The sequence below is a fragment of the Varanus komodoensis genome, unplaced genomic scaffold (assembly GCF_004798865.1).
Source record: "Varanus komodoensis strain SLA01 unplaced genomic scaffold, ASM479886v1 scaffold2, whole genome shotgun sequence".
Classification (NCBI taxonomy): Eukaryota; Metazoa; Chordata; class Lepidosauria; order Squamata; family Varanidae; genus Varanus; species Varanus komodoensis.
Window position 1 is genome coordinate 12,035,251 of NW_025335568.1, and position 18,333 is coordinate 12,053,583.

General features: G+C 39.8%; 1 protein-coding gene across 5 annotated transcripts in view; it reads right to left on the minus strand.

The window, feature by feature from the left end:
- WDFY3 (WD repeat and FYVE domain containing 3) overlaps window positions 1-18,333 on the minus strand; it is a 152,765-nt gene that overhangs the window by 100,001 nt on the left and 34,431 nt on the right. For all 5 annotated transcript variants that reach the window (XM_044428214.1, XM_044428213.1, XM_044428210.1 and 2 more), the window contains 6 exons: window positions 16,595-16,805; window positions 11,011-11,134; window positions 9,443-9,552; window positions 5,147-5,308; window positions 4,505-4,697; window positions 742-928 (listed from right to left, as the gene is read on the minus strand). In XM_044428214.1, the coding sequence (XP_044284149.1) occupies window positions 742-928; window positions 4,505-4,697; window positions 5,147-5,308; window positions 9,443-9,552; window positions 11,011-11,134; window positions 16,595-16,774 (956 nt within the window). In that variant the 5' untranslated portion in view covers window positions 16,775-16,805. The remainder of the gene's footprint in view (window positions 1-741; window positions 929-4,504; window positions 4,698-5,146; window positions 5,309-9,442; window positions 9,553-11,010; window positions 11,135-16,594; window positions 16,806-18,333) is intronic.

Here is an 18,333-nt window from a genome sequence, read left to right on the forward strand (position 1 = left end):
TCAAATGCCAAAGAAACTGTTGGAGCTGTTTCTAAGCCAGCTGTTTCAATAATGGACTCTTATCCAAAGCTGCGAAAGGACCTTTAAGTTTGATCGACAAGGGGAAATGTGTACTGATCACTTTACCAGCTCAGCTCTCTGATTCTCTAGTCCTGGTTCCATCATTGAGAACATTGCCTCAGGAAAAGCCAGGGGTAAGACCAGATGGCTGTTTTAATAGCTCTGCCCATGTACAAATAAATACATTTTCCTTATTTGTTACTACTAAACCAGGTGGTGGTGGGGAAATGTCTAAGTTATGTCTCTAAAAAACCAGAAAACAGTAAATAACAGCAAAGCATACTAAGGAAACAACACACTACCTCTGAAACAGCTGGTTTTCGCATCAACCCAAGTCCTAGAGGCAATTCATAGCTTTAACCACTAAGAACATCCTATTGTCCCAGGTAATGCTGCAGCTTTGCATATTCACTTGCATTTACAAAATCTGGTATCAGCAAATCAAAGACATCAAGCAAATAGTTGCTAGAATAGCAAGAGTCAATCCTATTAAGAACCCAATGAAGTACTGTTTCACTTTGTGGGTTGGCATATTGTCTTTGTGTTACAGGTTAAAAGGTTAAATTTTTCTACTGTAGCTTCAAAGAATGCTATAATTATTCATGTACAGACAGACCATGCTAAGAGATGAAAAATGCCACTTAAATAAGAAAATTAGATTTCCAAACATGACTTGCATACCTGAGTAAGAGATCAGAGAGGAAGCTGTATCCTTGCCATATTCTAAAATCATCTAGGAGTGTTTGAGACACATCACTGGAATCTTTGAGGAAGCAGGAAAGGCCAGCGAACATCTCAACTATTTCCAATGGAGAAAGATCATCTGACTGCTGCATGTTCTGAACACATGTTGACAGGCATTCTTTTTCTGTGAAGAAATAGCATTTTCAAATTATACTTAAAGAATCAAATGCAGTTGTTCTCATGGATTAGTCCAGGAACATATTAAAATTCACAAACTTATCATGCAATTTACATCGTACGATTCTTGTAAGTTTTTTAAAGGATACCATCTTATGTGGCTGAACTTGGAAGGTTATGTGCATCCAACAGAAGATGAGAGAAACACAGAGGCTGCAACTGCCATCTAGGTGGCTGATTTCAGCTGCCCAAATGCTTTTGTCCACTTCGTGAGGCACTGCCTAGATCCTTTGCAGAATGGCGGTCTCTCAGCCCTCACCCTGCCAAGCCTGCACCAAAGTGGGTCTTCCACCTCACTGACTGTGAGGGTGGTGGGAGATGCCAAGGAGTTACTGCTGTGACCTGGAAGAATTACTCCAAGGACACAACAGGAACTCCACCTTTTCCTATGGCTGACCAGACAGCATCTAGCAGCCCTAAGAATGCACCCTGACTAAACAATTCTTAGTAAATATGCTTCACACAGGGTTATTCCACATATTACAAGAAAAAGCAGATGCTTCAGGTACCCACTGTCCACTTTTTAACATATCAAGAAACACACAAAAACTGAACTTTGGACATTTCATCTGTACAACATAGCAAACATAACACTAATCCAGGAGAAGACAACTTTGGGTGCTTCAGATATTTTGGCCTGCAACTCCAATCAGCCCTAGACAGCACAGTCAATGAGGAGGTAGGCTGGGAGTTACGGCCCTTCAGTTATTTTGGGGTACAAGTTGCCCACTCTTGCACTAACCAACAATTTATTTAACCCATTGTTATTCCATAGCTTGTTGTCCTACCCCGGGTTTGTCTGACTAACCAACCAGCCAACCATGAGTTATTTTCTCAGTCCTCAAGTTGTTTCCTTCCTTTCTCCTTTGGCCACCAACTTGCTGTGTCAGAAAAGCATGGTTCTGCAGAAAGGTTCTGCTGTGGCCATTCTTTTTTCTTTCCTTCTAACCAGACCAAGACAAAGCCTTCTTTCTAACTGAAGAACTGTTATTATGTTATGGCTGATTGGTTAGGTTGCCTTTTTAATACGAAAGACGAGAATTGCACAAGTCAATTAAAAAAAAAAGCCATGTCGAAAAATGGCCATTAGTGAAAGACAGTTTTGTGATAAAAACTTGATTCAAAACTCAATATCCATTCTTCCTTCCAAAGTTGAAAAGAGGTAGGTCCTCTTGTTTAAAAACCAATCACTTCAAGTGTCTGAGGTTTTTGAGTTGGTCCATTCTTTTAACCTGATGTCAAGTCCCTGGATTAATTATATTAGGTTTGCCCCTTCCCCACTGGCATGCTCACAATGTGAAATTCTGATTCGCAGTGACCACTTAACTTACCTTGATTCCATTTGCCTTGGCATTTCAGCTGCAAATTCTGGTCCCTGCCCTTTGTATGAGTTAGAATCTAATCAACAACCTTGAAGACTTTTTTTGGAAAAATGGTCCCGATCCATACAGGTTCTAAACACTCTGTTTAGCATCTTGAAGCATCACACAACCCCCAGGTATGCTTTACTGGTGATCAAAAATGCTTAGTTCAAAAAGGTATAAAGCTGCAATCCAGTCTTTCCCCCAGGGTGCTCACCAAATCATTTGAACTACAATTCCCAAGATTCCTGGCCATTGGTCATACTGGCTTAGGTTGATGGGAGTTGAAGTCCAAAACCTCTGGAAAGCACCTGAAAGAGGATAATCTAATATAACTCACCTATGGGGCTCCCTGGTAGTATTGCTCCCAGAGTGTCATAGGAAAAAACTATACACAAAAAGCAATCATAATAATCTATACAGACTCAAAACAAATGAATTCCAGAAAAGTAATTTGTACATTTAGTTATTTTTGATTCAAACTATGTAGTTATTAGAAGGAAGTTCATTGTGTGCAAGTGATAACTGGAAAGCTTGTGTTTGGGAAAGTGAAAAGCAAAGACTGATCTGAACAACCTATTGGCAGCAGATTTCATCATTTAATTCCAACAGTTTATTCCAAATACAACAAGTAGATACATTATATTTGTTCGTTTAAGATATTTATATGCCATCCTGTTGCAAAAGCCTCAGGACGGCTTCTTGCAGGGGAGAATATTTGCTTTAAATAGTTGCTCTACTATTAATCTATAAGCAACAGTTCTCATGGATGATGCAACAGTCAAGAATCATAATGCCTCACAGCACTGGCTTAATTGCCTTCCATCTACTACAAATGTCTGGAGAAAAGACAAGGCGCAGTAAGACATAAGCAGGAAGCCAAGCTGCATCTGCAAGGAGCTAATGCTACATTAAACATAAATGAGAAACAGGAACTATGCTTGTGAGTTTGCAACATCAGCAAAACACCCTCTCATTCATGTGAGAAACATCTGTTCATAGAGCTTACTGGAAGTTTGAGAATTTTGGGAGCCTGCTAAGGTAGAAAAATTAGTCTTTTCCCCTACTTTTTCAGAAGCAAAATTGTGGGATGATGACTAGCCCATGGTCTAACCCTGAGATGAGGTTTCAGAAAGTTTTTAAAAAATTCAAAACTTGCGCTCAACATTCAAGTTTTTATGAAATATATTACTTTATACCATGAGTAGCAAACCTGATGCCTTCCAAATGTTTTGGGCTTCAAGTTCCAAAATACTTCACCATTGGCCATGCTAATCAAGGCCGATGGAAATTGTAATCTGAAATATCAGGAGGATACCAGGTTGCCTACCCTTGCTCTAGACTGCTGACTGACCTCTTCGTCATTTGCATTTTGGCTAGTTCCATGTATAAAATGCCAGAAGATATCAATTGTGAAATGCAGCAAATAATACTATTTTCTGAAATAACAGTGGATATCAAAAGCTGAAATCATCACTGGATACTGAATATCACCATGAAACAATAGACATACAGCAAGTATTTAAATAACTGATGAACAGATGACACCTTGTATCACAGAGATTAGCTGAAAGGAGATTCTGTGGGACACATTTGTTCTAGATCCAGGGAATCAGGATTTCATACTAGCTCAGCTCAGTGTATTACAAAATCTTGTTCTCTGTCACCCCACTCCCTCTTTATTTTAGAAATATAGGTAAACCTTGGAATATAAATGACAAATTAACATGCGAGATTCAGGTGAGAAAAGGGTATATAAAGAAATTTAATAATATTTGGGGTGTATTCATTGAGTATGTCTTTAAAAAGGGGGAAGGATCTGAGCCACTGAAAGAATCATTACAGTTTTGGAAGAGGGAAATATCCTGAAATGTCTGAATAAGTTTTTTTAATTATTTGTAACATATATCACTGGTCCTGGTGGTGGGGGACACCATATTGTAAGAATTATTTTAATTGTATGTTTAACTGTATATGCTTTTGGTTTTTAATGTAGTGTTTTTGGTTGTATTTTAGATTGAAAATTAATACAAAGTATTTAAATAGAAATATAGGTAATTCCATCTTTATTTATATACTGTTTAACAAAAATTACATAATTTGGCATAAATATAAATTAGAACTCAAAAATATTCCACTAACTGGATGACAGGTATACCAACCGTGAATATATTTCACTACGTTGACGCTAAGGCCATGACGTGATATGGTCATGAGTACTTCCCCTGCACTCTTCCTCCAAGGCAGGTTGTAGGGAGGGCACCATGAGGTTATTGCACTGAATAGAAGCTGCAGGTCATCCTTTTGAGCAAGCTCTTCTGCCGGGGATACAAAGCTGCACAGTTTCACTAAGATCTGAAACAAAATTTATTTATTCATTTATTTATTTAAACTTTTGTATATCATCCCATCACAGACGTCTCGGGGTGGTTCACAACACTGTGAAAAGCCACTGAATTCACTAAAACAAACAAACAAACAAACAAACAAGGGAGCAAACAAACATATAACAAACTTATATAAATCACTACCATAAGAATTCTGTGTATTGGGATCAATATTTAAACTCTGGACCACATAAGCAGTTGTAAGCAGTTCCCTGGAACTGCTCTATCAGTCTGTTTTGGTACTAAAAAATTCCAAAGGCCACCATGCAATTATGGAAGCTTCTTCAGGCAGTAAAAAGCTTGTCTTGGGGTAGGAGATGCACTATAGGCAACCAGTACAGCCAAAACCCCTTTCTTCCAACTCACTCTTTTAACAAAGGCATTTGAAATTTATTACTGTAACCATAATTCATTTACCTGTACAAACACTTTCTGCAATACTGCTCTACGCTCCACTAGAGGCAACTCATTCTGGGCTCCTCCAGCCACCTCAGGCACATGTGGAAGGTCAAAAAACAGATAGAGACATTTCACGAGTGTGGAAGGCACTGACATAGTCGTCATGCAGTCCACTGTTTTCTGGATAGGAAAGAAAATGAAGACAAATTTTAATCTTGTACTTCTAACACAATGCAATTTATTTTGAATTCAGTGGCATAACGTCTAGCACCTTTATGTTAAAGTCACAAATACTATTCTCAAAACCCATTCCTCTGAAAACTGAAAGAAAGCGTTCTAATTATCTAGAAGGATAACTGACTGGGTTAGCAGGCCATGACAACCCACTGCAGGCAGCTAGGCACAAGTTTTTGTGCCATGCAGGCCTGAACCACTCCTTGCAAGATGGTTTGTTTGTGTGCAGCTAGCTGCCCTGACAGCCCATGATTTGGAATAGGGGTTCCTGGACCTTCACTGGTTTGTTGTGTTGTCTGAACCCAGGCAACTAATCCCATTGTAAGTCCAGGGAAGGAATGAGCAAGCAAAAGCAACAGAAACTCATTGCTGTTCTCTCCAAGCACACCTGAAGCACCACCAGCCATGCCAGCAAGTGCCAAAACAATACTAAGGAACAATGGTCACTGGCCACCACTGTTTCATTTCCCCGCTGCTGTGATCACAAGTACTTTTCTTTCACTGTGCCCTTTTTTCAAAAGCTTGCTTTCTGAACTGACACCACTGAAGCAGCACATATTGTTGGCGGTTCACTTCTCTTTTATTATTGTTATTTTCACACAACTGCACAGTTCTGGGTAGTCAAAATAGGAATGCTTGCCTTGGCCATGTTCTGATAAGAGGCTACTATTGAGTTGTAGCAAATACAAACCATGGATATATTGCAAAAAGTGATCAGCGAGGAAGAGGAAGAGGAAGAAGCTGCAACAAGAGCAAAGGAACTCATGACTGGAGTGGAAAAAGGAGATATGCGGGCTTCAGCTGCCAAGTTGCCTGGAATACCTCTTGGAGGACAGTGAAATAATAATGTTTCAGGCACAACATGGGTGGTTTCACAAATGATCCAAACAGCCTAGCTTATCTGCAGGGTGGGTTGTCATGTCATGCAAACTCACCCAGTTGGCAAGTTCACGTAGCGTGGCACTCCACCCTAGCAATATGCCATGGCAGGCTGGTGGTTCTGTAAACAACTCCCAATGGATTGTTCATTCCCTCAGTCCTACTCCTTTCCCCTCAGTTTTCCAGGCTGTAGCCCTGCAGCAGGACCAAGAGTATTCGGCAATTTTTCACCAGAACTGAGAGCTGTTTTCAGTTCCCAGTGGCTTTTTCATACTTTAAACATTTGTTCTTCCAATAGATTAGAAAAGCTGGCTTCACAGCTGGGGTTTACAACCCCCATTTTGACAGCCATTGACAAAGGGCTGAGAGTGGCTGGAAGGCTTTATTTTTTGCACAGAAAATGTGTCCAAATAGATGTGTGTTTTTTTCTAGCAGCAGCAGAGTAACTGTGGATATTTGCCATTGTGCAAGTGTGGGAATCTGAAGCCTTAACTGGGCAGTACCTGCTGCCGAAGGGCAAGTACTAACCTTGAGCATTGCCCAAACAGGTTCCCAATAGATTTTGCTTTGCACTGACAGCTGTCAAATGGCAAGAGAAAGAATGCCATGAATGATCTTAGCTCACAAAAATGGGGCAGCATGATTTAAACCCCCAAGGGAGTAATTTGCTCTACCTTCCAAGGAACTTTAAACCTTACATTCTTTGATAAATTAATTCTATTAATTCATTCATAATGACATGCTCTTCCGGAGATTTTTGTAAGAGTATTGGACAATTTTTCTAGCCTAGAAGATACTATATCACACATGCTTGGCTTTACAGTTCCAAAATTGTGAATTTGCATCAGTAAAGATCACACAGCTCTTCTTCATAGCAAAGCTGTTATAAAATAAACATAGAGAGTTGAGAAAAAGATCTTAACCCCATTGTTCCTTTGCAAATCTATGTACATAGAATCAACCTCTTACCTCTCAAGTGCTAAGTTTTTTTAAAAAATCAATGAATAGAAGAATATTAAGAGTAGAACAAATCTATGTAAGATGCTAAGTGTGAGGAGGGAGGGACAAACAGTAAAACTGAAAGCAAAAACTTTTTGACAGAATACTCCACAGGTCTTTGGATCTTTTTCTGTATAGCCTATGGTTTATCATATTATTCTTTCCCTTCAGAAATCCTTCTGTTTAACCTCTACATTTCCAAGTATCCCTCACTTTTGTATCTACAAGCAATAGCCATATCTATGCTTTGTATCACTCATCTTTGTATTGCAATCATTTGTATTGCTCATTTCTTTACTAATCTGCATCACGTGATCCCTCTATCCCTGAGGAATACTCAAAATTCCCTCTCCTTATCTTCTTTTCTCCTCTTGTGACCACACTTTTTAGCCAGTGTGCTGTAGTAGTTTAAAGTGCAGGACTGGGATACAGGCAATCTGGGATTTAGTCCATGCTCAGCCATGGAGCCAACTGGGTGACTTTGGGTCAGTCACAGACTCTCAGCCCAATGTACCTCACCAGGGTACATTGTGGTGGATAAGGCTTAGAGGAAGAGGAGAGCCTCTCTGAGGTCTTTAAAAAAAGGAAAAGGTAGGATATAAAAAGAAGGGGACGGCAGAGAATGAGGTGGTTAGATGGAGTCACTGAAGCAGATGGTGTGAGCTGGAGTGGACTCCAGGGGCTGGTGGAGGACAGGAAGGTCTGGAAGAATGTTGTCCATGGGGTCGCAATAGGTCGGACACGACTTCGCGACTAACAACAACAACAAAACTCTAACATGAGTTTTTTTGCTCATATTTACTTCAAACTAATGCCACTTTCTTCTCCTTTGTTCTCTTCTCTGACCTTTTATTTTCAGGTAAGATAACAGCCTAGTTCCAGACAAAGAGAACTGACATGCAGTGGAGAAGCAGTTCAATGTGTGCACTGGTTTTATGCACTGTTTCCTAAAATTAATGGTGCAGCCCACCACCAGGTGCCGTATGTCCACATGGAACACGTATGAATCTAGATCAGGAAATAGCTGTGTCTGCCCTATGTTAGGGGTGCTTTTCTCCTTCAAAACCTTCTTCAGCACACCTCTTTTCTAAAAACCTTTTCTATTGTCAGAGCCTCAATCTTTTTCCTGTTTCTGTCCTTACAACTTCTTTGTCACGGGGTTACAGAATTATAGTCACTTTACCTTCAAAAACAGCAATTCTGTTCTCTATAGCACCTAGTGCTCCCTAGAAAATGTTAGACTGTAACAAAGCACAGAAAGGCCACAATAGAATATCGAAAGCTGGAGCAGGAAGTGCCCAAAAAGAAAAGGAAAAAAAAGAACAGTTTAATTGTATAGTTAGTGATATAAAACTTGATTAATTCCTAGCATTTGGGAGTCTACACTTATTTCAAATGTGGAATAAGCATATCAGCAATTCTAATAGGAACCAGGGGTTTTAACATCATTGATAGCAGGCTGTATGTCAGGTATCACTGCTGATGCTATTTCAATGAAAAAGCAGTGCCTTTATTAACTAGATTTGTGAAGGCACTTCATGCATAAAAAGCAGAATAGAAAAAGTATGAATGGATGTCTGGAAGAAACAGATAAAGAAGAAGCGAAAGATAGGATTATTGGAGTAGAAGAAAAGATATGAAATAAGCTCATGGGTCTTAAGGGACAGCAAGGAACCAGCAATGTATTGTCATGTGCCAATAACTCTGACGCAGATGGCCACACAACTTTTCAGAGTGTTATAATTCCAACCATGGTGGTTGTTGCTTTTTTTTTTCCTGGAAGAGGTTTCCTTCAGCTATGTACTGTTTGTAAAATTCTCTGTTTTGCAAGATACAACCTGCAGCTTACAGAGACAGGCATTTCAGGGAAATTCTCTGCATTTCTCCCCACAAAAACATGTTAACAGGTTTTTTGTCATGCCCTGGGGGTCCAGGGTGAGAGGGAAAGGGGAGGAACTCAGGTATGCTTTTCCATTCAGAAGTTAAGTATCCATAAGACAGGAAAGGCAAGTCAGTATTTTACTACCAAGGACACTTCAGAGATACCTGTACAATCAACTTCTTCAGCTGAAGCCTTGACCCATTTCACTTATGCAGGTCTCTCTGTCTTATGTTGGAAAACCCCATATAGGATAAACAATACAACATTTTAGAAGGTAGGAGGGGCAGACACTACTCAGATTCTGTTCATGAAGAACTAACCTGTCCAGATGAAGCTAGCAAGTTAATTGTGGTCAGCAACATCCAGCCCCTACTGGCTTCTTCACTCTGATTGATCTCCAGGAATTGGACTATGGCACGACTTGCAGCCTCTAAAGCAAAAATAACTCAATGTATAAAGTACTTTAAACTATTATCTTAAATAACCCCTCTCTTACCAGGAAGGTCACTGTTAGCCTTTTTTCCCTACAGTTAGAGATAAAAAATGGAGACAGTACCACTTGCCTATATTCATAATATTTAAATAAATGGCATTTAAAACAAAGTCCCACCAGATTTCAATATGTCATCAACTATAAAGTTAACACATCCTCAACATGGACATTCATAACTGATATGCCCCAGTGACCATTTCACATGCTACATCCAAGATAAACTGAAATATGGCACACACTCAACAGGAAGATGCAACCAATCTCTAACTAGTGGATCTGTATTTATTCTTAGTAATATATGTGTTTCCAATTAGATACATTTTCCATATATTTTTAGGTGAAAGCCTAAAATGAAGTGTGTCCAGTGGTCGTAGGACTGAAGCAAATCAAATGACTAGTCAGTTTTTCTTAAGGGTCTACAATTTTTTCCTGGCGTTCGTGGCCTGCCCAACTATTATAGCTTTCAGACTTTCACCTGACGGCCCTTCCAGCTCCAGCAGCCTTTGGGAAAAGCCAAGCAAGTGAAGGCAACATGCTTCAACACTCCCATATTGGAGTTTAATGCATCCTCATTCCACTTGTTAACACACAAATGCATATACCCTGAAGGAAAAACAGACCAGGGGACAAAATGCCCCCATTTCTCTGAAAAGGCCAGGATGTGTGCCAGTTTGCTTCTGTGCAGCCAAAGTTCTAAAACAGGAATGGGTAGCTTGTGGCCACCCAGATTTCTGGCTTACAACTGACATCTTCCCCCTCCATTGGTGGCGGCTACCACCATTATTGCTTATTATTAATTTCATTTCTAAAACACCCTGTAGCCTAAGCTCCCCAGGCAGTTTACACCAATGTAAAAACAACACAAATAACATACTAGCTAGGGGTGATGGCAGCTGTGACTCAGCTGATCTTTTGGCCCACAAGTTGCCCCCCCCCCACACACACACACACTTTAGATATCATTCAACCAGCTTGGGAAACTTTAAACTCACAGAAACCAGAATAAAGGGATAACAAACTCTAAAAGGCAGTTTTACATCAGGCTGAACTTCTCCATTCTTCAAAGCCATAACTGAGCTTTACATATTGACCTCCTCAATTAACATGTCAAGTATTTGGTAAAGACATGTGAGAATAATTCTCTATTTTTGGTAGACCAGCATCAGTGATGCCTGCTCAACCATCCCTCTCTAAGGATGCTAATATCCTGCAGGATTACAGGGAAGCACACACTGACCAATACATCAGCCAGTGACAACAGCCTGTTCAAATATTTACATTTGAGGAGTTGGGACACGCACGTTTTTATCTATTCCACCTCAAGGATCAATCAGATGAAAAATGAAATATATCTTTTCCAAGTTATGTAATTAAACTGTTCATTAAGTCATTTACCTGTAGATTTGTTAGAGGCTCTCCGACGAATTTCAGTCACCATTAATCGTGACACTTGTGTTGTAAACTGAAGGAGATCCGAAAATTTTTCTATCATTGTACTCGGAGGAGCATTTCCAAATACCTGCAGACAAACAAGTAAGAAAGACAGACCTGCTAGTAACATCAAACCACAATGAACCATCAGACATACAAAACAATGTGACACAAGTGTGAAAATACGCATTTCACTATTAGTAAAACAACCCAGTTAATGCACACAGCTGTTTCTAGTAGGTTGGTGCACATATACCAAGATGATTTTCATGGAAGTGGTCCATACTGACTGCCCTCAGAATGACCAAAACCCTGCTGGAGGGTGGGGATGTGGAAGAGAAGGGGATGAAAAGTACAGCACAAAACTATTTTTGCTACTGTTGTGCTCAACTAGTATTTCTGTGTTTTGTTCTGGTCTTCCTTGGGTTCATTCAGATGATCAGAAGCTCACTGCCCGATAGCTACAGCTGCATGGGGTGGAGGTGAATAATTTGCCTGGATCATACAGTTATATTTGTTGTGAACACCTCACTCCCCTTTTCAGCAGACCTTAACAGAAGGCTTTTCAAGGATAGTCCCATATTTGTGCTAGACTGTTTTCGTGACATAGGATGTTTCATAAGAAGGTTGATCTCAAGTAGCAATAAGCAAAGTTAACGTTGCCTCCAGTTTGTGGGAGCAACTCTTGCCCATGTAAAGAGTTCATTCCAATCTGAAATGAAAGGTTTTACATCACCCTCATGTTGCCTGTGGGTCAGATGGTAGGAATGTTGGACACTGGCCTGCTTATTTAACCTGATGCTGGCTCACTGGATTAATGAATTCACACCCTAATCCTGTTCAGACCTTCACTGTTCTACAGTGTCTCCCACCAAACCTGAAGTTGTTTGGTTCTCAGCAGCTCTCTGACAAATCTCTTACTAACCTTGACATTTCCATGCCACATTCCAACATTCCAAGTCTGAACTTTCTAAATGGAAATGCAGTGACTTGAGCCCCATCTGTAAAATACTATTACTACAGTCATAAAGGGAAATGCAGCCACATCCACACATGTTCCACCTGTTTAAAATTCTTGAAAGAAAGACAAAGAAATCTGGAAGAATGTATAAGTGAACATGAAAAAAGCAGAAGCAGTTTCTGCCTTCCTCCTTCTGTTGATTATCTAGTTTCTCCTGTTCTTCCTTTTCCTAAATTCCTAGGCAAAGGCAGAGGTTAGTTTAGCAACTAGTGCCTTCCAAATGTTTTGACTTTCAGTTCCCCTAAGCCCCATCCAGTATGGCCAACGGCAAGGAATGCTGTGACTCCAAGGCATCTGGAGCTACTAAGCTGGGGAGGTCTGGCTCAGCAGTATGTACCTTCATTTACATGTGATAACATGCACCCAGGCTCTACAGCTCAGCTTTCCCAGATTTCTGCACATGGGCTGGAGGTACAGATCAGAACATAAGAAGACTCCTGATGGATTGTGCATTCTGTTCACACAGTGGCCAATCAGCTACCTCTACCCTACGCATTTGCATTATATGCACAGATATTGTATACTGCGTGGTTCCTAGATATCTGAGTCAATTAACAACTTGTCCTGCTCTCTCAAAACATTTGCATCCTTGCTCACTTATTACTCCCATCATAAGACCAAAGGGAACAGACAAAGCAAAAAAAGTCTGCATCTGGGCTTACTTAAAATATACAGCTGTGCAAAATATTTCAGAGATGTGGAAGCAGCATACAACTATGAACAAAATCTTCTATAAAATAACAACAAAGACCTTGAGTGATAGATCATATTTCTGCCCTTGTACAGAGGCAGCTGATAACTTCTGATCATGTACCAAACCCGTTAACTCTGTCAAACTGTTTTGCTGAACAAACAAACGAACGAACGAAAGAAGGAAAGCCAGCCAGCCAGTCAGCCAATCCCATTCAACACTAGTCATCTGCATAGCAACAGCAGAAGCAATCATTTGGATTTGGGTAAAAAGGTGATCCAGCAAAATATTACTCTGCCTCACCCCTGTGCAGCCTATAAGATAATTAAGAAGCAAGAAAGACTTATTTTTCATATTTCATCATACTGACCTTCTCTAACTTTAGAGCAAAAGCACTTTACTCCCTGAAAGATGTGCAACAAAAGCATGCCATACATTTCATTTTTAAAACAAACCTACAATTTAAGAACCCTCATACTATATTTTCAGTTATGTCACTCTTCAGAAAACTTAAAGTGCATCATTAAGCAGTCAGTACTATGTAACAAAAGTGTCAAGAAATACAACACGTCATGAACTAAAGCATTGTTTACTGGCAGAGACCTTTTCAGTACAATGTCCACATTTAAGCATTTAAAAAATGCCTCACTACTTTAGCTCATTGCTATTCAAAGCATAAAATAAAAAAGAATCACCCCACATAATACCGGATTGTATGGTCCAAAAGAGAAAATAATATGTAATTACGTATTGCTGAATTACTGATTTTAGCCCACTTCTCAGAAACATGAAAAGTTTGTTACAGTCCAAAAATATGGCTGTTATGAAATAGGAATCTTTAGATTTCTGATGGTTACAAAGGAGATATCTTCTCCCTCACTGGTATCCCGGCACGTACCAAAATTACATGCAGGAAATACTTCAAGAAAGAGACATTGCATTGCATTTTCCTAAGAGAAGGAATAGCAAAATTGGAACTCTGGTTATCATGAATTGGGGAATTCCAAAATCAAGATTTATAGGACAATCATATCCCAGAACAATCGGGTCACTAATAAATCTTGTGCCAACAGAGCACCATTCAGTATCAGGAAAGGAAACCCGAAACAAACAAGTAGCCAGGTGGCAAGAGAAGCCCACTGGAGGTATAATGCTTATTTTGGCAGGATTCCATTAATACAAAGGGGAAGCTGGGTAGAGTGGGGAAAGCAGTGAGGGAGAACTTCTAAGTTCAGTGATGGTGTAACTAAAAAAAAAGTTGGTGAAAATAAAACAATATGGAATCCTGCTAATCAATTCAGTTATCTAGAGGTTTGTCTTCTTTCAGAGCCAGCAAAACGGGATGGGATTTCATAAGGTCTGAAGAGAGAGGAAAAGCAAGAAAAGGAGGAACAGATGGAATAATTCCTTAATTAGTTTTCAAACTTACTCAGTATCTATTATCTGTAAGGAACCCAAGATACAAAGCACTCCTGTCGAATTTGGTAGACAGCCCTGGATATCTACGCTTCCATTGCCTTCACCACCCTACAGCCATACTGGAGGCCAGAAAATGGGCTTACTCTGTAGCCAATCGCAACACATTATTTGGAGCATTTATAAGCTAAGAAGGGAATGCAGTTCTCTTATCACATAATGCCATACTAAGGTGCCAAGGTTTCCGCTGTTTTAACTCTGCCTCTGCAACTGGGCCTGCAAGGACAAGGCAATACAAGACAGCACTGTTTCTAACCACTCACCTGGTCACAACTGTCAAGGAATTCTACACAGATGACCGTAAAGCTGATGAAGATAGAACAAAGCAATCTATCCCTCCTTTCCCAGCTTTGCTCAGCTTCCATGTTGGCTGCAGTGAAAATAAAGTCCCTTCATCTATACCTACTACTGAGACTGTCCCTACTTTATCAGCTTGATCCTAGGTATGGAGGTAGGACCTGAATTATTTTGAACTCAGTCTTGAAAGCCAATCAAGCTAGTACCACAATCACAGTCCAATCCATTTCTATGCTGGATGTGCAGAAGATGAAACCTTCTGCATAGAAATAACAGGCTGACAGAGAAGGTAGGGAGCAATCCATGCCTCAGCAACAGCCAGCCATATTTCTCTGTTAGGTGTTCGAAAGGCACATTGTCTCCTGCACATCCTGTACTCAGGGCACTAAGCAGAGAGGTGCAGAGTAATCTGCAGGTTTTGGCTAAGTCTTTTACCTCGGGACATGAGGAGAAAAGGGTGAGGATATGCATGATACCACATATGCTTGTAGCTCCTGTCTCCTCTCCTCAGTGTCCCCCAGAATATCCATAAACCTCCAAATAAATAAAACTCCATCTCCAAGGTTGCTTTTACAACCAGAGTTGCAACCAGCGTTGTTCTGTTTGCATCAGTTGTGAAGGTGGAGGGAGGGCCCTCTGACTCTAGTGTCCTAGCTCCAACCTCACAGCAAGCTTCTAAGGTCAGAGCTGGGAGTCTGAATGCTTTTATGGTTCTGTCTAGTGACAATAGGATTGCACCACTGATGTATCCTTGAGGAGTCCCATTCACCGCAAACTGAACCACTCTGAACCTAATCACCATCTCAAAGGGAAGCTAGTCTGATAACCCCCTTTAAGTTCTACTTATTCATGTGAAAAACACATTTCCAACAGCTGACAGCCATCTACTACTTTTCATATCTAGCTCATTCAGCATCCATAGTTACCTCTTATACTTTCTATTATTTATGAAAACTTTCAAAGCTTGGTCCAGACAAAAGTGGCACCAGCTACCAGTCTATTTCAAGACCAAATCAAAACACTATTATTTTTAAAGTCCCAAGTTACCTGAAGGATCTTGTCCTTCCATATATTCCTGCCCAGACCTTGAGACCATCTTACGAATCCCTTCTCTGGGATTCCTGCCAAATGAGCAAGCTAGGTAGCCACTAAAGAAAAGTCCTTTTCAGTATGGCACTGTGGGTATAGAATGCCTCTTCCAGAAAGTCTCACCTGGACCCTCTGTTGTGCTGTTTGCAATGCCAAATGAAGACTCTCCACCCTAAGGCTTTTCAGTTCTTCAGTTTAAAAATATGTTAGTGCATTTTTAGATTTACACACTGCTGGTGGTTTTTATTCAGGTTTTACTTTGGTTTTATTCTATTTTAAACATATGTTTTTATATTATGCTTTACTGTGGTATTGCACTTTATGGTTTTAAATTTTGCTCTGAGAATTGCCTGGACAACATCAGCTATTGGGTAGTATAGAAATGTAAGAATGAAAGAAGTAAATGAAACCTTTGAAAACACAAAGACTATGTGAAACAGCTGTGGCATTCACAGACAGAATAAATGTAGACCCTTTCCTAAGTTACTGTTGTCACATTTTCACTCGCATGTTATTCTCATCGTAGAAATTGGAATGAGAGACTTTAACCTGGCATCTACTCAAAAATCATACAAAGGGTATAAATGTTTAGCACCTCAGCATACATGACCATGCTTATTCAGACAGACATGGACATACATCATTCCCATGTTATATTTACCATGGAAGTGAGTTATGGGCCACTTCGGTCAATAACAAATTGACTAAAGAATTGTTCAGTCATTTCGGTGGGAGAATTCTTATGAGTGTGTAGGCAGGCAACATGTACATCACAATACTGCTCTGGATGTAGAGAAAGCAAAAACTTGTATTCCAATATTTAGTTTTTAACTATACTCTCACCAGCATCATTCCCATCACCATTCCCTCCTACCCACACCTTCTTCAACAATCATTTTTAGCAGGCACACCATTTAGAACCTGCATACCTGAGGCCAATAAACACATCTAAATCCGCATTTTGCTGGGCTTACCCTATTAAAAACTGGTAGCATCATGTAAAGCTTCTCTTCCTGTTCTTTCTGGGTCATGTGCCGAGGAGGATGACACAGTTCTGTAAAGAGTCGACGCAGGTGCATCAAACCTAGAGCATTATCCTGAGGACTACATTCCTCCTGCCGGGGTCGACCCATTATCCTTTTCACCATATTCATCTTTGCTGGTTTCCGAAAGACCCCTTTGATCCTGTTCAGAAATAACCAGAATTAAGTTGAAAACACACACACAACTACAGATATTTTAAGTACAAGCAAAATCAGGGTAGTGGTGGGGAATCGGAAGAATTTATTTTCAGCAGTATATTGATCAGAAATTGTCCTTCCCACACACAACAATGCACAGCTGGTCAAACAATTTAAAAAACAGTTCTGAGGTTTGTATTTCCCATTTGATATGAAAATTTGACAGTGTTTGTCATTAAGAAGTTAGTACTCTACTTCATCAACATTTTAGTCCAGCAGGCTCAAATTCTTACGGAAATATGGGTCTGCCATTATTAGCACTGTGAAGTTCAAAATTTGTATCTCAGTCCATGAAGATGCACTCTAAGCAAAAATGAGATTTTTATGCAGTTGCCAAGATGAATTCAGTGCCTAAATGAAGATCTCTTCTATATATTTGATCTTAATGTTCCAAACATAAATGTGCAATATTCAGTGCCCTAAATTGTTCCAAAAAGATTTCAGATTTCAATTTCCTCTTAGTTCTGGTTAATTCCAGAAGCTATGAATTGCCCTGTAGATTTCTCAAAATAGGATGAAATGTCAAAACCAATGGAACAACAGAAAAATGGGGCATAGCTTGTCCCACATATCCCCTAAGTATCTCTTAAAGCCAATTTGGGAGATTCAGATGTGGAATGAAACAAGAATGTACCATTTGGAAACAATATTGAGAATCAGGTGTTCAACCATACACACCACTGTCTAATATAAGAAACATTCATGAAACCCAACTGAGCAAGACAAGAAATGCATGTTTGCATTTATCCCTCTGAGAGATTTGTTTAAAAATATCTTTTGTGGGAGCGAGGAGGGCTTCTAATTCAGATTGGGACTGTGGCATGAACATCTTGTTTTACCTAAAGAAAAGGCCCTCAATCAGAAAGCTACTACTTTCCATAAGGTTTTAAATACCATATTATGCAGGAGCCCACATATTTTTTTCCCCTGGGGCAAATAGCAGCTTGTAGGGTGCTCATGAGAAAAAGATGACCTAGAAATAATTTTAGATAGATATAAAATTGTTGGGGGGGAGGATGAAAATTCCCTGCCAGCTTGGCAGCCTGTCACATGTTTGTGTGTGCGTGTTTAATGCTTTAAAAGCCAGAAATACTATAACACATTTTTCATCCCTTCTAGTTTGCTTAAAGATGCAAAGACTCAGGGAAAAGGGGGAAATAGAAAAAATCAAGAAAAAATGAGTAAGATGTAATATTTTGGATCATGAAGCATTCTCTTTTAATATTTAAAATAAATTCTTTAAGACAAGATACTTATATACTGCTATCCAACCTTGCGTCTCCAAGCTAACTCCTAAAAACTACAAAATGCAAGACTAAAGTTCAGGAAACTTTGAAGCCATGGCAGAAAATGGTATTTAGTCTCTTCTCTCAAATTCCCAGAATAATTATTTCTTCCATGTCTTTTTATTGATCTAGCACGCAATCCAATGGCTACTAGAGAGGACTGGTCAGGATCTGAAGCCTTGACAC